Below are 19135 nucleotides of genomic sequence, written 5' to 3'. Positions count from 1 at the left end.
GGGACAACATTTAACTGTATGAAGTTGCAGAGGGTGGAATTCGGGGATTTTTGAGGAGGTAGCTCAAAACTGGCAGAGGAATTGCAGCCATCAGATCCCTGCCTGGAGCAGGGAGGGCAGAGGTGAGATACAAAATTCAGTCCTGGAATGGAGTTTATTAGCTTAGTTGCATCAGGCACTTGGTAAATGCCCACGCCAGTTTAGTGATGAAATGTTGGGGGAAAATTCTCCCACCCTGAAAGATTCCTAAAACTACTGAAATTACCAGAAGAACACCAGGAAAGCAGAGAGGACAGCTCAGCCCACATTCCTCCGGATCAGCTCTGGATGTAACACTTTGCACAGAGTGTTTTTTACTCAATACTCTCGTCGATAATTCATCACATGCCCTTCAGCAGCACCTTTGTCACGTCAATGACTTAGAGATCTTTCACGAGCTCAAACGATCCTTCAGAGCCTCATTCCCTGCATTACTACAAGCCATTTGCCTGTAAATGTGTTCTTTGGCATCCATCAGTGGATCATTGACCTTGCCAGTACGACCACACCATCAATACACATCTGAACCAGACACACGAACAACTTGGTATCGAGTATTTAATGTCATGTACAAAATCCTAGAATTATTTAGGTTGGAAAAGACCTCTAGGATCATCGATTCCAACTGTTACCCCACCACTGCCATATTCACCACTAAACCATTGTCCCTGAGGCTCGTGTCGGTGGCTGTGCAAAACCAGAGACCTCAAAAGGCCCTCAGAGGTTTGCAGAGAAAAGTGCCTGAGCACAGAAGCATCTTCCAGTGAGCAAATGGATCCCAGCACAGAAAACTAAAAATGAGGCACAGAGATACAGCCACGAATGGTGTCATGGGGAAGTGATGAAAAATTGAATGATAGAGATTTTAGCAATCCAGGCGCCTCCTTCCTGCTAGGAGCTGCTCACAGGACAGCAGAGATCACCAGCAGCCATCCCATGGCACCAATGACTCTGTCCCACAGCCTTGCCTTGAGTCAGCTGCTGCTGCAGATGTAACCCCAGAGTGCAGAGTGCCAGGGCCCTGGAGGCTTGGCAAGCAGAGGATCCCTCCACATTCCTTGTGCTTCTCCTTCTCCTGAGGACCTGGTGTTGCCCACAGTCACGAGGCCAGCTGGACCTCTGGGCTGTCCCGCTGCGGTGATTCTATGTGTGAATGTGCCTGGGTATTTATATCTGTCAGAGCATCTGGGCCATGGGGAAAACTAACTCTGCCCTCACTGCCGGGGCAAAGCCTCCACAGCCAGTTATTCCTCACCTCCTCCTCCCTCTCCAAAAAATGAGGGCTTTGTTTACAATTGCAACATCAGAGTGCAATAAAATAAGGGGTCCTTTTATCTGCTTTTCAAGGATAAATAAAATTTCCAGCTTTTTCTCCTCAGCAGTGACCATTTGAAAACATGATCCTTTAGAGAAAGAAGGGCCATAATTCTATATTATCATCTGCCTGTTGGAGCCATGGCTGTCAGCCAGACAGCAAATGTCACACAACTCATTGAGAGGCTGCGAGGATTGCAACACCAACACGAGTTGGGAGCCACGCTCTGGGATGGGGCATGTGGAGCAAAGGGGAAGGGCAGGAAGGGATCAGAAGGAGGAATCAGAAGGAATTTTGGACATCAGAAGGAATTCCTTCATGGAGAGGGTGGTTAAACACTGGAAAGGGCTGCCCAGGGAGGTGCTGAAGTCACCGTCCCTCAAGGTGTTTCCTCAGTGTGCTGGACGTGGCACTCAGTGCTCTGGTCTGGCTGGAGGGTGGTGACAGCCACAGGTTGGACTCAGTGATCTTGGAGGTCTTTTCCAACCTAACTGATTCTGTGATTCCATGACAGAGAATAGTGACAAAAGTTTGGATCACTCCAGGAAGCTGTATTTCTCAATTTGGGGGTGAGGACAAGGTGAGCACCTCTCCTCTGAATGGACAGATGGTGAGGTGGGTTCCCATTGCTGTCACCCAAAGAGGAATTTCCTATTTCTTATTCACTAAAGAAAAAAAAAAAAAAAAAAAAAAAAAAAAGTGAAAAGAGCTCTGTTTTCTGCTGCCAGACATAATCACTAACTCCAAAACCTGAAAACAAACTCGTACAGTAACTTGACACATGATCAAGGCTTTACATATCCACCACTGTGGGAAGAAAATGTACCCAAAAAATTCACTCCTTGTCACAGAAAGCTCATGTGTTAGTACCAAAGTGCCTTTAATGACAGTTCACCTGCTCATAATTTCACAACAAGCAGACAGCTATGCTTCCTTTCCAGTTCAATCCAGTTTATCTCCTCTCCTCAATAGGGTGAATTTGCTATCCCCATGCACTTTGAACCAGTTTTATGATTTTATCTTCATGGCAACAAGCCTCTGCTTTGAGGAAGAGCACTTATTAACTAGAGACAGCGTCATTTTCAAAGTGATTTATTTTATGAGAGTTTGGAAATAAATGATCAGTCAGTGATTGGCCATAGGGGAAAAGCATATAAAAGCTTACCACATGCATTGAACATACCATCTGGTATCCTTTAAAATCTAGCTTCAGGGTGGCTCAGCTAATTCTTCAGAGCGCTTGATGTTCACAGAGCACACTGAGGCATGAATTGAAAAGCGAGTGACATCGCCCTGTAAGAATCAACGCTGGAACTGAAGATTAATATCTTACATCTCACTGTTCCAGCCCATCAGAAAGAGACTGGCATTTTCTTAATGAGAGCTGACGTTACATTCCGGAATTTTAAACTTGTTAAAAAAACCCCAAACCTTTATTTTCAGGTTGGATAGCAAAGTGATGCCTCCACTGTGTGCTGTTCCTCCTGACTGGCTGATGTCAAAGGGAGGTACAACAAAGATATTGTTATTGTTCCTTTGAATTTACTGTTCATGGCATGAACAGCCCTCTGGGTGCGATAAAGTTCCCTGCCTCTGATGCCTGTCACAACTCAAGATCTGGGTTATTGTCCCTGAAAAGTACTGAATCAGACAATTTAACTATTGTCTATTGGTCTTTTACCCCAAAACAAAGGCTGAGGCAGGCAATTATGCCCAATTTTGTCACTGAAAGACAAGAGAGATGCTGAAACTGGAGGGAGTTCAGCAGGGGCCACTGGCACAGCTGGGGGCCAGAGCATGAAGAAAGGCTGTGGAAATTGTATTTTTGAGCTGGGAGAGAGGGTAGGAAGGAGCTCACGGCAGCCTCCAGCCATGCAGGCGGGTGGTACTGAGTGGGCAGAGGTACCTGGCAGGAGGACAAGCCACAAGTACAGCAAGGGAAAGTCTGATGGGATGCGGGGAATAATGGCAGCACTCACAGGGGCTGTTTTTAGGGATGGAACATCCAGAGAGGTTGAGCAATCTCTGACTTTGGAGACACTCAGAACTCATGCAGACAAGGTTCACAGCAATCCCTGTTTTGAGACAGAGGTTAGACCAGAGCTTCCTTCCAACCCAAATATTTACATGAAGCTGAGCTAAAAACAGAGTGGCCAATACTTGTAGCACACAGGCAGCAATGCAGGCCCTGCAATGCAGGCCTGTAAGGAAGAACTGCCCTCACATTTTTACACCAAACAGCCTTTCTGAATAATTTAAATTCACAGTTTCAACCCAACGTTTCTTTCATTACATAATTTAGTGTGCAAAGTCACATCTTGTAATAGGATGTGGCCAGGGCTTGGTGTTAGTCCCTCCCAAGACCTATTCCTGGCACTAAGACGAATCAATTGAATGTAAATTCCACACTGGCACAGGATGCCCAGAGGAGCTGTGGCTGCCTCATTCCTGGCAGTGTTCCAGACCAGGCGGGATGGGGCTTGGAGCGACCTGGGGTAGTGGGAGGCTGTCCCTGCCCATGGCACGGGGTTGGAACAAGATGGTCTTTAAGGTCCCTTCCAATCCAAACCATTCTGAGATTCATTTTACAGCCTTCAGCACATACACATACACAGCTGAAGAGTTGCATTTGCCCAAGGGAGGGGAAGAAGTCCAAAAATCCATCATCTTTTCTGCTTCTACATATTGTGTGATCCTAACGGGAAGCTCAGCGAGGTTGGCTGGTGAGATTATTGATTAAAAGAGCTATTGCAGTCCCAGTCTGATATTTAAAGTGAGACATCACCACCGTTGTCGGCTGCATGTTTGCTCATTAATTAGGGTCTCTAACTACCAGATTGCTCAGGAAGAAACGTCCAGCTCTGGGGACTCCTGCTGTCACCACTGGCAGCTCAGGACACAGCAGCAGCCGCCCACGGTGCTGCCCTTTCAAGCATGGAAAAGTAAAGATGCCCTGAACACAGCTGGGAGGAGGATTGATTTCATTCTTATTTGCTCATTTCTCCCAAGGAGGCCACGCCGAAAGGGCTGCTCCTACAGGAACTCCCAGTGGTTGCTGGACTCGGAAAGGCAATTGTGAAGGAGCTGTGAAGTCAGCCTATATATCCTGTGGCTTTTATTTAAATTCAGAGGGCAGGTTGTCATGTCCTTATGGGATGGGGTCTATAGCAAGTGCCCATTTGGTTTTGGTATTAATTATTTATGAAAATTAGTCAGTAAAAACATTGCAGTTTCATGCCTGTCACAGCTACCATAGAATTTCAGAACGGTTTGGGTTGGAAGGGACATTAATGATCATCTTGTTCCATCCCCTGCCACGGGTACGGACACATTCTATTATCCTAGGCTGCTCCAAGCCCTATCCAACCTGGCCTTGAACACTTTCAGGGATCCAGGGGCAGCCACAGCTTCTCTGGGCACCCTGTGCCAGGACCTCCTGACCCTCACAGGGATGAACTTCTTCCCAATCTCCCATCCATCCCTGCCCTGTGGCAGTGGGAAGCCATTCCCTGTGTCCTGTCCCTCCAGCCCTTGTCCCCAGTCCCTCTCCAGCTCTCCTGGAGCCCCTTTAGGCTCTGGAAGGGGCTCTGAGCTCTCCCTGGAGCCTTCTCCTCTCCAGGCGAACACCCCCAGCTTTCCCAGCCTGGCTCCAGCCCTTGGAGAATATCCTGGATTTCCTCTGGACTTGCTCCAGCAGCTCCACCTCCTTTTGATTTTGGGGGCCCTGGAGCTGGACACAGCGGGGTCTCAGGAAACTGGAGCAGAGGGGCAGATCCCCTGCTCTCCCTGCTGCTCACACTCCTGGGAACACAGCCCAGGACACGGGCAGTGTCTGGGCTGCCAGCGCCCGGCTCCTGCCGCTGAACTCTCCCCATTACTTCAGAAACGGCCGAATAATGACCTTGAAAAGCACAAATAGATGCTCCCTCCCAAGGGAAGGGCGCCAGCGGCCGGGTCGGCATGTGCTGGGCATCGCCCGTGCCCACGTTTGTGCTGAGTTTAACGGAATGATCCGGGCATGGAAAGGCTCGGGATTAGTGCCATAGCTGGGCAGGGCAGGGCAGGGAACCACACCGTGCACTTGGGCCCTGCCACAGGAGGCACGCAGGGAGAGGGCAAGGGGGGAACGCAGACTTCAGGCGCAACTTTACGTTTGAAACGTGAAAATTGGATGATTTGGGATAATTCAAAATGAAAAATTGGTGAGATTTTGTGCAAGATGAGGGGAAATGCCAGCCAGTGGTCACGGCCCCAAGGCTGACAGAGCTCAGGGAGGGTTTGGACAAGGCTCTCAGGAACGTGGTGGAATTGCCGGAGCTGTCAGGATTGCCTTCAGACGTTCCTGTTGGGCGAGAAGAAAATCAGAATTGGATTTTCAGCAGTCATATAGATCCATGACAAACAGCTGTTTATATGATTATTAATTACACTGTCTATACACTTGTTAATTACACTGTTAAACATGACAGGAGTTGTGCAGCCTCTGCTGAAGTGTTTGTGCTGGCGGCTGTGGGTCTTAACAAATCAATGTTCTTGGAGCTTTTACTGGAACCATCAATGGTTACAATTTACCTCGTACATAGAAATAACATTTTAATTTCACAGCAGTTAAATTGTTAATTTTTCTTTGTACACGAAGACTATTTGAACTTTTTTTTTTCATTAATGGGACAGAAACGTAAGCACTTTGCTTTTTTGGTTTGTGCTGCTGGTTTTGAACTGCACGGTGCAGTTTTTGATTCACGGACGAGGGGGGCGCAAATCAAGATATCGGGGTTTGATGTTTTTTTAATGGAAGTGGTGAAAATGGCGGTGAAATGGTGTTTAAAGCAGCTCTCGGAGCCCCGGGGACACCGCGGGGTTCTCCGGGCCGGGACCCCTCAGGGGCCGCGCCCGCCCCTCAGAGGAGGCGTCACGTGACCGCGGGGGGGCGCCGCGCGCCGAGAAAGGGCGGGGCCGCGTTCGCTGTCACGTGACCATACCCAGGCAAGGCGGTGGTTATGGGCGTGGGGGCGTGGTCTAATGGTGGGTGGGCGTGGTCTATGATGAACGTGTGGGTGGGGACATTGTGGGGCGTGGTCAGGGGGTGGGTGTGGCCGGTGACGCGCGTTGCGTATAAAAGGGGCGTGGTCAGAGCGGGGTGGGCGGTGCCGGTGACACAGCGGCCATACAGGGGAGTGGCCGAGCGCGCGCCCCTCCGGTGCGGCGGGGTGGGCGTGTCCGTCGTGACGCAGTTCCGGTTCCGGTGCCCGTCGCGGTGGCGGTGGAGCTGTGGCCGCCGCGTCGCTCCGGGCCTGCGCCGGCTCCCCCCGCACAGGTACCGCCACCCGGCCCCGCCGCCAGCACGGGCCCTGCGCCGCCGCGGGGAGCGCGGGAGGGCGGGGGGGCTGCGGCCGGGGAGCCGCCGGGCCGCGCCTCAGACATCCCGGAGGTGCCGCCCCGCCTGCGGGGGGCGGGCGGTGCTGGTCCCTGCAGAGCACCGGGGCTCGCTCGTGGCCGGGCCTGGTGGCTCCGCAGCGCTGCTGGCGGCGCTGTCTTGGCTGGGTTAAATATTTATTCGGCATTTGTTTGGGTTTTTTTTGTGTGTGTTGTGTGATCTTAGTTTATTAATGAGCACATCAATGAGCGTGGATTGCATATGAGTGACTTTAACTTAAAGCTTCCTCTCTAAAGAAGGGCTCGGGAAAGCCAGTTTTTCAGAGTTGATGGGAAGTTGGTTTATCAAATTTTAACGTGTTTAAGGCAGCTGACTCACAGGGGAGGGCCAGCACTGTGTGGTGTCAGTGCTTCCCGCCAGCTGTCCGCCTGGCAGGTTTTGTTTAAGACAGAAATCTTGTTTCCAGGTGAATTCGTGGAAAACGCTGCCGATCTGATGGTACTCAACCTTATTGCCAGTGGTGTAAGAACAAAAGCAGCTGCTTTGTCTTTTTGAAACCGAAATTACACGCCCTGAAACTGCCCTTCCCGGGGCCTGTGGAGATCAGGGGCTGAAGGATAAATTTGTGTACAATATCAGGCCTGTCTTGGAAAGTATTTTGGGTGTTCTTGAAGCTTGACTTCATTCAAGTGCATTTTAGCAGTGCCAGCTGAAGAAAGGTGCCAGGTGTGAATCCTGAAATGCGTTTTTCCTGGGAAAGAGCCTCTGCCAAGGAGCCAGGAAGGTGTCAGGGTTTGTGTGTCAGAGGTGGGGTGACAGCTGGAATGTGACACATGGGTTTGGTGGTTTTTTTAGGGGGTGACACGCCAAAACTCCGTAGCAAAGCTGTTTGGTAGTCACCCCTCGGAGTCAGAGTGTTTATTTCATCCAGAATAATTAAAATAATTAGGCTGATTATGCCTGAGAGGAGAACAGAGGGTGCTCTGGAGCTGCCCCATCCCTGGAAGTGTTCCAGGCCAAGTTGGACAGGGCTTGGAGCATCCTGGGACAGTGGAAGATGCCCCTGCTGATGGCAGGGGTGGAATGAGCTGGGCTTTAAAGTCCCTTCCAACCCAGACCATTCTGAGATTCAGTGAGGTGAGGCTCTGCAGCTCTTGAGATAATTCAGAAGCAACTCTGAAAGATCAGTTTCAATCATTCCAAGGTGCTGGAACAGATCTTTCTCAGGATTCCCGGGGCGGGGCGGGTCCCAGGAGGGGTCTTTGGCTGTGCCCTGCCTTTGTGTCACAGCTGCCACACAAACAGGGCTCCTCCTGGCCGGGTGTGGGGCCATCTGCCCGGCCCTGGGGAGCAGATGAAGGGATCAGCTCTGGCCTTGGTGCAGAGGCAGCTGGGAATGGCCTGGTGAGGGTGAGGAGCTGGCACAGATCACAGATCCTCACAGCTTTCTGTTTTACAGCTCTTGGAAACTGCCAGCACCTCTGCTTTGAAGAATTAATTTCTTTTTGGTAGTTGACAATTTATAGCAAATGCCACAGTTTGGTTGTCAGTCTTAATGACATCTGTCCTGAAAATCTGAAAACTGACTTTGGTCATGTTTTCATTGATAACAGACAGGGAAAGGGGCAGAAATATCCCCAAAGCTCTCATAGCCACTGATGGTGGTTTAGTTTGTCAATTGACTTCATTCTCCAAATGGGATAAACACCCAGGGCACACCAAATTATTTTATGGTAGGTGAGCTTTAAAGCTCACTGAGGAGGCCTTAAAGATGGGGAAAGGGCCAGAGGAGACCACCAAGATGATCAGAGGGCTGCAGCAGCTCTCCTGTGAGGAAAGGCTGAGAGTGTTGGGAGAAGAGAAGGCTTTGGGGTGGTCTCATTGTGGCCTTCCAGTGCTTGAAGAGAGCCTGCAAGAAGCATGGAGAGGGACTTTTTAAAAGAGGATGGAGTGACAGGACACAGGGAATGGCTTCCCACTGCCATAAGGCAGGATTGGATGGGATATTGGGAAGGAATCCTTCCCTGGGAGGGTGGGGAGGGCTGCCTGGACAAGCTGTGGCTGCCCCTGGATCCCTGGAAGTGGATGGGCCTTGGAGCAGCCTGGTCTAGTGGAGGAAGGTGTCCCTCAAGATGAGCTTTAAGGTCCCTTCCAACCCAAACCATTCTGGGATTCTGTAAAGGCCGGCTCTGAAGTGTTGATATTTAACGCCCAAAGCTGCAGAAATTTGCATATTTTAGAAAACATTTAGAAGCTGTCAAAGACTTGGTGTCTCTTCCATTTTCTGCGTGTGCTATGTTGGGTAGTTACACTTATGTGGGCAGAAATCCTGTTGTGGATGAGGTTATGCTGGCAGGAATTAGTCATGTCAGAGTGACAAAGGAGCCTCTCTGCCGAGGCAGCCGTGCCACCCAGTGGAAATGCAGCACAGCCTGTTGCATATCCACAAAACCTTCCTCTGTGTGTGAAAGATGATCTTGGAGACAGGAACTAAATCTGGCACATCAAGTGTTGGAAAAATGTCATACAACTCAAAAAAAAAAAAAATAGGAAAGCAGTTGCTGCTTAGTTTTGGGTAAGGAAGAAAAAGTGCTTTGGACAGCTCTTCCTAACGAGGGTCTGTAAGGACTGATGGTGAATAAAAGCCAGGAAAGGCAAAAGCATGGGGAAAATTGCTACTACAGCCATGGTTTCAGTGAGATGGATGCAATCCAAGAGGGTTTAGAGCTGAAGAACCAGCGTGGAGCTGGTTTGTTGTGGAAGCAGTTCAGCAGGACGGATTTAGTGCGGCACACGGAGCCCCACGCTTCCAGAAACAGGCGTTTCCCAGACCTCTGAGAGCCACCAGGAGGTTGTGAGCGCTGTGGGGAGAACTCTCCTGCCAGAGCCGTGCTGGAATTCTGCATCCCAGCCTTCCTCTTCCTCCCAAGGAGCCTCGCTCATCTCTCCTGCCTGCTGGTAATTTTGGGGAGCAGCTCATGGATATCCAGGAGGCCTGAAGGTTTTGCAGGGTATCATTTCTGGGCAGGTGCAGTGAAATCCTGCCTCTCATGGCTCTTCAGGATGAAGGGTGAGAGGGATTCAGCTCCTGGCAGCCTTTTCTTGCAGGCACTGATCACCTCTCTCCATCCCTTCTGTGCTCCAAGGTGCCTGAGAGGTGATGCCCTCACAGCAGAGCTGGAGCTGGCAGCTCTAGGCTTCTGAAAAGCCAGAGACGTTTCCAGGGGCGTTGGCCTTGGGAAAACAAAGGGAATCTGATCTTACAGCACAGTGGATGCGAGCAGGACTTCACTCTGAGTGCTGCCAGCTCTGTTGTCTTTCTGCTCCCTGCCAAAGGACTTCAGCTCCTGAACCCTCCTTCCATTTGCTCTTTCCTCATCCCAACTGCAGGGAAGGTAATTTGGAGTAGAGTTTGAATTCTGTTACATGAATGGGTTTCTCTGCTGATATCAGTGCTTGTGCACCAGGAAAGCTTCAAGAGATAATTGGTTAATTCAGGAGTCCATTTGTTAATTCTGATGACTCTAAAAATCCCATCAAGCCACCATTCAGTGTGGGGTTTTTCTAAAATCTTGAGCCCATGTGTGACCAGCAGGAACTTTAAAATTTAGTTACTTGGAGATCTTCTGTCTGACACAGTCTCTGAGACTGATTGGTGAGCATGTGAATGCCTCAGGCAATAATTGTAATAATATAATTGATATTCCTGTAAGGTTTTCACTGAAATTCTTTAACCAGTGTTCAACAACCTGAATGAAATATAGATCCCAGATTTAAGTACAGATGAGTTCATATGTTGTCTGAATGTTAAGGGTAATTTCAGTTTCTTTTTTATGAAATGAAGGTGGCAGTACCCAGATTAAATGTCTGTTTAAAAAACATCCCTGAAATAGGCCATCCTGTCTGCAAGAGGATCCTTGACATGCTTGGCATGGGCTCAGTTATCCCAAATGTTGCCAACAAATGTTGCTCTTGTCTGCTTGCCAAAGTAAAAAAGCCACTAAATCTCATTATAAACTATGCTTAACTACTTTTTTTTTTTTTATTTCACATAAATCATGCAGCAGAATTGTTCCCTTCATTTTCACGGCACAGAAATATTTGGGAATGATCTGCTAACAAATTTTGGGGGTATTAATTGATATTTGGGAAGCTGGCCTATTTCAACCATGTTCACCCACTACTTGACTTGAATTTACTCCTCTCTGACACTTTTGTGACAGATCACAGGATTTTATTCTGAGTTCTCCTTTAGTTTCATTCCTTCTCTTCCTTCTCTCCCTCGCAGCAAATGTTCCAGCTTCTTCTGTGGACTGTTTTCAATCTGTTATAGATCTGGTTTTCAGTTGGTGTTATCCCATCTCTCCATCTGCCTAAAGAAATGAGGATTCTCTTGACCTCTTTTGGTGGTGTTTTTTAGTAACCTCATTATGGTGATTATTATTATTATCTATGTAAAAGGTTTTTTGTACTTGTCTGTATATTAATGACTTTTTTTTCTTTATTCTGGGGGTTATAATAAATAGCTTCTCTGTCCATGGAGGTAAATTGAACTACACTACCACCAAAAAGCACCTGCCAACTTATTGAGTGTGGTTAATTGCAACAATTAATGAATTCTTAGCAGAAGAGGTATTTCTTGAAGAGAAATTGAGTTTCTGGTAGATCTCAGACAGTTGAGCTGTTAATAACAGGAGCAGAAACCACTTCCCTGATGTAGTTCAGTTGGTTTTTCAATTTTAAACAAATAGTCTTTGATCTGAACATGTTCCTCATCTGAGACAAAGAGTCCTTACTTGAAAGAAGCACTGCTGTTATAAATTAATTCTGGAGTTTTAACAAACATTTGTATTTGTGCAATCAGGCACTGAATTCCATCAACTTTGTAGATACATATTTCTTAAAAGGATTATTTAAATTATTAGGTGTCTCTTGAAAGGTTTTTATTTAAATTACTTGGTATTTCTTGAGAGGTTTATTTAAATTACAAGGTATTTCTTAAAAGGGTTATTTAAATTATTAGGTGTAACTTGAAAAGTTCACTGTGTTTCCACAGAGGTCTGGGTTGTTCCATGTGGTCATAAATAACTTGGGAAATGAGAGGAGCAGTGTCCTGTTGATTCAGGAAAGTAAGGATTGGGTAATAAATTAGCAGAAATAATTCAATGGCAATAAATCTGCTGTGATTCAGACTAGATAAATGTAGAGTGGTACATATAATTTCACATATAAAATGCTGGGCTGACCCCTGACACTGAGGAGTGAAATATTGCCACAGGAGTGTCAGTTCCCTAGAGATCTAAAAGCAGCTGAAAAATTAAGAATTATTAGGAAGGAAATAGAAGACAAACCAGAGCATCATTATGATACTGTATAAATCAATGGTTATCCCACATCTTCAATTCTCTGTGGTTCTTTCTTGTCATTCATCCCAAAAGATACAAAAAACTTGGAAAAGCCTTAAATTGAGGCGAAGGGAATAATCAAAGGTATGGAATAGCTGCAGCACAGGGGCCAAAGGAATAAGCTGGAGCTCAGCCTGGAGAGAAAATGGTAAAAATCTGTAGGATAATGATCAGCCTGGGCAGGGTGGGTAAGAACAGACTTGCTGATTTCCTCAGCTGCGAGAATGGAGGAACAGCAAGTGACACCAGTAAAATTTTGTGTTTAGAACAAAAAAAGGAGGTGGCTTTTGTGCAACAAGGAGCAGCCTGTGGAGTTCCTTGCCAGGGGGTGTTGTAGGAACAATGCTGAAGTGGGCAAAAGAGACATTCCCTCATCCAAGTGAGGAAACTGGATGTGTTTGTGGAAAAGGAATTATTTGAGGGTTATTGCTCCAGAGAAATTGTCTACAGGTTAGGAAGCAGCTGAGCTTGGAATCGTTGAAGTGTTGGGGTGTCATTGTTAAGGTACGATGGGATGCTGAGATAAATGGCCCCTTGTTCTGCTCCAGAGCTGTCCTGAGATCAGGGCACTGTGTAGATATTAAATTTACAGTGCAGTTTCACAGATGAATGGATAAATAATAGAACGTAAATAATGTAAATATATATTAACCTAAGGGAGCTTATCCATCTATTTGATCTGGGTTTTCTGTACAAACCTCCATCCCTGAGACCATTCTCTGTCTTAGTTCTTCACCATCAGCAGGGGGAATACAAGGATTGTGTCATGTGGGAACCAACTTTGCAGTGGTATTTGTACTCACAACTTCCATTTTACATTTTTCCTCCTCATACATTCCCTTCTGGCTGCTACACTCTCCCCTAAAACTTTCTGGCTGCTCCTGTTCATCTTTTTAACAGTTCCTCACCTCTGGTTATTTGTTAATACGGCTCATTGGTCCCTGTTCTTTGGTCGCTGGTTTTTTTTGGAAGTTGGATACACACTAGTGACACCTCTGTAGTCAATTGCTGGAGTTGGTGAATGCAAATAAAAACAGCCTCTGCCCTCAGAGTTATTATTTATTCTGAAATACTTGGAGGATAAGCCATCAGCAAGCTATAGTTCTTTTATTTTTGGCCATAAGATCCGTGTAGGGATTCCAGCTCTGAGGTCCCCAACATCAGAAGGACGTGGAACTACTGGGGCAAGTCCAGAGGAGGCCACAGAGATGCTCCAAGGGCTGGAGCCAGGCTGGGAGAGCCAGGAATGTTCATCTGGAGAGGAGAAGGCTCCAGGGAGAGCTCAGATCCCCTGGCAAGGCCTAGAGGGGCTCCAGGAGAGCTGCAGAGGGACTGGGGAAAAGGGCTGGAGGGACAGGACACAGGGAATGGCTCCCACTGCCACAGGGCAGGGATGGGTGGGAGACTGGGAATTGGGAATTCCTGACTGGGCTGGAATTGCCAGAGCAGCTGTGGCTGCCCCTGGATCCCTGGAAGTGTCCAAGGCCAGGCTGGACAGGGCTTGGAGCAGCCTGGGGTAGTAGAAGGTGTCCCTGCCCACATCAGGGGGCTGTAACTAGGGGATCTTTAATGTTCCTTCCAACCCAAACCATTCCATGATTCTCTGATTTAATCATGTTTTGGTTGAGAGGCATTGATTTCACCCACAAGCATCCTGCTATACCTTTTCCAATTCCCAGTTTAGAAAACACCTGGAATCCTTCCCAGGCATCCTTGTCTGGGCAGGCTCCATATGCTCCATATGAATGCTTAAAATATTTTTTCATATTGCAATGTGACTCATTTCCATCCTGTGTTGCACCTGTCTCAGAGGAGGCAGGTGGAGGCTCAGGGCTTTCCTTTTCATGGGAATTTCATCCAGAGAAAGGTGTGAGCACAGGGAGGCAGCTGGGCCAGCAATAAATCCAGGTCTAAAACACAAAGAGTAAATGAATTCCCATTATCTCAGTAACGGGGGATCTCCAGAGCAACACCTGGCACAGGGACAGGGACAGGATCACCCTGAGCCGAGCTCCAGGAGCTGCTGTGAGCACAGGCACTGGAACCTGTGCTCCCAGTGAGACAAGTGCAGATGTCTCATGAAGTCTTGCTTAAAAATACCTTTATTATTTTCAACAAATTTCACTTTATCTTACCTTACTTTTCAGCACAATGTCTGGAACTGATGATTTTTCGGTAAGTAACAGTTTTTCTTTCCTGAAGATCAGCCAGTCGTGTTGATTATTCCGAAAACTGACATAGTTTTCTGAAGGAAGAGGGGAGCTGCCAGCTGGGAGATTTCCTCCGTGTCGCAGTCGCGGTGTTTTCCTTTTGGGTAGATGTAGCAATCCCTGGATTGATCATCGGGTGCCTCGTGGGCTCTCTGCTGTGACATTCCCAAAGGAGCTGTGCTTTCATGGCCTCGGGGTGGTTGTAACAGCAATGTAGGAAAATGTTTGCAGGTTTGTGCCGCTGTCGTTCCGTGCGGCGGGTCGCCTTTTACCTCTGCCTCTCTAACCGCGGCCTGCCAGCGTGGCTCTGCTGCCTTAGCCATAGGAGCTGCACACAATGAGTGTAAAATCACCTCTGTGCAGCTCCCAGAGCTCTTCTCCTCGCAGCGGGGCTGTGGCCGTGTGGTGGGGGGTGTCTGCAGCCGGGCGTTCCGGCGGCGCCGGCCCTGCTCACCGGGCACCTTCCCCGCTCACCGGCGCTTTGTCTTTCAGTTGGCAGATGCTTTACCAGACCAGTCGCCTGCTAAAACCTCCAAAGTGAGCAGCACCAAGCCTGGCCAGCAGCCCGGGCAGCCTCCGCAGGGCTGGCCGGCTTCCAACCCTTGGAATAACCCCAGCGCCCCCCCTATGACTCCGACCGGACTGCCACCCAACACCTCGGCTTCCAGCGTGCCCTTCGGACCTCCTCCCACGGGAATGTATCCTTCAATGCCCCCGGGACCGCCTGCTCCATTTCCTCCTCCTCCTACGGGACCCTCCTGCCCTCCTCCTGGTGGTCCGTATCCACCCCCAACTGTGCCAGGCCCTGTCCCGCCAGGGCAGTATCCTCCGCCAAGCATGCCCTTTCCAGAGCTTCCACGACCCTACGGAGCTCCAACAGAGCCGGCCGCGCCTCCTGCCCCTGTTGGGCCGTGGGGATCCATGCCCTCCGGAGCATGGGGACCAACAATGGGAGGGCAGTATCCTGCTCCCAGCATGCCATATCCACCCCCGGGGCCGTACTCTGCTCCCACCCAGACTCCGGGGGCGGCGCCGACGGTACCGTGGGGAACGATCCCGCCCGGAACGTGGGGGCCGACACCGCCCGGGCCATTCCCTCCACCCACAGGATCGTATCCAGCTCCAGGACTGTATCCTACGCCCCCTAATCCTTTTCAAGTGCCGTCTGGTCCTGCTGGTGCTCCATCAATGCCTGGTGGTCCCCATGTGAGTATTTCCTTTTGGTCTCGAGTTACTCTGAAGTATTTCACTTTGAGGTGGGGAAATTCAGTAGTGTAAAACCTGTTAGTGCAGGTAAGGAGTTTCAGCACACCTGTTTTATGTCTCAAGTCAGTGAAATAACAGCAACTTGTGGCTACATTATGTTGAATTGGAGCATGTCTCACATTGTAGAGTCTGCTTGGAAAGACTCTAAAAGTCAAAAAAGGAAAGAAAGCGTAATAATTTTGAAAGAGAAAATATTCTAATCTCTTTAATCTAGAGAGATTTCTGATAGAGCAATAGGGAGGGATAACAAAAGATAAGGATGAATTTGTGATTAATTAACAATATTTTAACTGTGAATGAACTGCTGTGTGAAAAGCCTGCACTGACCATGACTTATTGTCTCTTGCAGCCTTACCGCTGAATACGTTCTGGGCAACAAAATACTGTAGTTTTCCACCTTCATCCACTACTTACAGAGATTTTTACAGTTTTTGTTTCAGTAATGTATGGGGCTATGAAGAATACTGCCTCTTGTATGTGCATTTGAGGTATGAAGGAGCAGTTTACATCAATTTACCTTGCTCATGTGCTGGCATAATTATTTGGTTTAATCAAGTGAAATACAAAGAGAAGAAATCAACTAACACACCTGTGGTTCTTACGTTGGCAAGTGTTCCTTGGAAGAACAGGAGCTGTCATGTAAGGATTATAAAGAATCAGGCCCACGGAATTAAAAAAAAGTTAATTCTTAAATTTCCATTCATGCTTTAAGTCTCGTTGCCAGACTCCTGCTGGTCGTTGAACGGATGGATAGTCATATTTTTGTCTATTTTCAGGTTATTCTAAAAAGTCAATAGAGAAAGTGTTTCAACATTTTAGTCAAGAAACCTAATTTTTGAACATGCTACAGTAATTCAAACGAACAAGACGGAGCATGTGAACTCGAAGGTTTTCTCAGCATTTTGTACATACTCAAACCAATTGCTCGGTCTGGGACTATGGAGGAGAAGAGCCACGTTTGGAAGCCTTGGTGTGACTTGTCAGCACACTGTTGGTGTTCACAAACAGGCATTCCTGTGCAAGTGAAATAACCTGGCTGTGCAGTTAACTTTGAATCAGCAAAATGTGAGTTTTGTGCATGCAAATGAGGACATCCTGTTGCCAGTTCTCATTCTGTGGTGGTTGGAAGTTTGGCTTGGTCTGTGTAAAGAGAAACTGATCCCCACGTAGGTACTTCCCTATTTCTGACCTGGGTTCTAGTCATTTCAAATTCCACTTGGCAGCTGGGTTATGTAAACCTGGCAGACTTTTTCAGAGTCCCTGGAAACTGAACTTGAGCTTCAAGCCCAACCTGAGCATTCCCTTCCCAGCAGTTTTTGGCACAGTCGTGTCACGACAGAGATCCTCGTTGCCGAGGCTGGGCACGAGCTGGTCTCTCTTGCTGTCCCTGGGAGCAGCCCCCTGTTCCCAGCTGGGTGTGTGCATACCTCACGGCGTGGGTGGAATTTGGGGGACACTGAATGTCAGGAAGCCTGTGCACTGCTGTGCAGCTGCCCCTGCCACGGGGCGCTGCTCTAAGTTCTCATGTCCTTGCCATATCTGTGCCAAGCATCCGAGGGGTTTGCCGAGGCTCTTGGTGGCACTTCATGGCTACACTTGGAGCACGGACAGTTTGTGTCCTCCCCAGCTGGGATCTCCTGCCTCAGCCTCTGGGGGTAGAATTAGGAACAGATTTTGCTTCACATGGTGGCTCGTTAGGGAGTGTTTGTATCATGGAACTGTGAACACGAGTTCCTTCTCTTCAGTAGCTTTGTGGCTTCCTGCATGCGTGTGATGGACGCTGAAAGCACACGGGCTGGCCTGGTGGTGATGCTCCTTGGCAGTCTCAGCCTTTATGGCAAAGTCCTGCAGCATTTTTGCAGGAGGAAGCAGCTGAGCTGTGGCTGCTTTAATCCAATGTCATGAAAGCTGATAGCAAAGGAATGTCTATTTTTTTCTTTTAGGAAGACAATACTGGAGCTGAATACTGAACAAAAATACTTTAACATTTCAATTTAGACCGCAGCAACCTAACCCTTGGAATAAGAACCAAAAGTGCAAGTCTTCACTAACCTTAAAAAAACCCCAGTTGCCCCCCCCAAGCAGACTTGGCAAGACTAATTAAAAATTAACGTAAGCAACATTGACTGCATTTGCTCAAGTGCTTTTTTGATACCTGCAGCCTTAGACTGTAAATCATTGCAATGAAAAAAACCATTTATTCCAAATGAATGGATCATGCAGAAGCAGCACTCCAGTTGGAATTGCACTGGCCATATGTCTCTGCAGGGAATGGGAAGAGGTAGGAAAGGATAAAGCATAAGTAGCAAGTAATGATTTTTGGAAAGGGGTTTTGTAAAAGTAACTAGACTTCTAGGTTCTTCCTGAAATAGGCAGGATTTATTACTGGAACATTTAGGCTAAAATTCAATATATATGGGATGTTTTTCAATGTATATTCGTATTTCTTGAGGTCATGAAAACTGTTTCATAACCCCTTTGTTTTTGTGAGCAGAGTTCTTTGCATAGCAGTGAAAAGGGTATTCCTGTTAATCTATTGTGTAAAAACTCAAGGTGTCACTATATACCGTGTAGTAACTTTATCACATGTTATGTCAAGTGTGAGCAACTTCTGGCCTGAAGCTTTTGCAATGGAATTTGTACATTTCTATGCATCATTTTGAGTTCAGTTGCTGAGGAGTTCGTTTTGACTTGTGCTTTGAGGTTGACATACTGCATTTGTTTACAATACGAAATATAAGCAATCACATCTTTAAAGTATAGATTATCACCTGCTGCTGTATTTTCTTTAGATGAAACAAATATTGCTGTATGATAGTGAGAAGCTATAAATACAGGATTTGATATTTTTTTGAAAATGCTGTCACTTTTGTATAAGATTAGACATTAAACGTATTTTCAAGACTGTTGTGTTCACTGTTTTTCAATTCCTGCTTTTGACATGCCTGTGTAGACTTTTGCCTTGAATGAATAGTAAAAATAGGACATCCTTGATTTGCAAAGCCTGAATATAAAATCAGAATTACTTGACTTCTGTGAGTGTTTTTCCTCTTCCTTTTGTGATATTTGCAGCCTGTACATAAGGGATATTAAATGTGGATGCGAGCATGGCTCTGGTGTAGCATGTCAGCCCCAGGTACTGCCTGTTCACAGATTCCTTGGTAATTAGGAGAGAAAAGATCTGGTCTTGCTTGTTCCAGAGGAGGAGTGGGACTGTTTTGTACCTGTGAAGAGTTGTGTGTGTGTTTTTCCTGCCTCTGAACAATTCCTGTGCTAGACTGACACACGTGGATGTGGTAAGTGACCCCCAAACCACTGTTCTTACACACTTACCAGGAGTCTGATGGGGTAAAGTGAATAACACAAACTCCAGGGCTTGGCATCAGTGTGAACTACTAAATTTGGGCATCCCTTGTGGTTTCATTTCCATATATTGGCTTGCAGAGCAGTTCACACTGAGCTGGCCAGTGCTGCTGTCTTGGTTCACACCTTCACCCTTCAGGGAAGGTAAAAATGGCAGCAG

The 19135-nt window shown here is 47.5% G+C and overlaps 1 protein-coding gene across 1 annotated transcript; it reads left to right on the top strand.

The window, feature by feature from the left end:
* Nucleotides 1-6540: 6540 nt before the first annotated feature.
* On the top strand, nucleotides 6541-18517 carry MAPK1IP1L (mitogen-activated protein kinase 1 interacting protein 1 like). Its single transcript, XM_063399651.1, has 4 exons — nucleotides 6541-6671; nucleotides 14284-14311; nucleotides 14839-15552; nucleotides 15962-18517. Exons 2-4 carry the CDS (start codon nucleotides 14288-14290, stop codon nucleotides 15971-15973), a joined length of 750 nt encoding a protein of 249 aa, XP_063255721.1. The 5' UTR covers nucleotides 6541-6671; nucleotides 14284-14287; the 3' UTR covers nucleotides 15974-18517.
* Nucleotides 18518-19135: the final 618 nt, after the last annotated feature.

This window comes from Prinia subflava, chromosome 5 (assembly GCF_021018805.1).
Source record: "Prinia subflava isolate CZ2003 ecotype Zambia chromosome 5, Cam_Psub_1.2, whole genome shotgun sequence".
Lineage (NCBI taxonomy): Eukaryota > Metazoa > Chordata > Aves > Passeriformes > Cisticolidae > Prinia > Prinia subflava.
The sequence above is the reverse complement of the archived record's forward strand: the minus strand, read 5'-3'. Positions and strand labels throughout refer to the sequence as shown.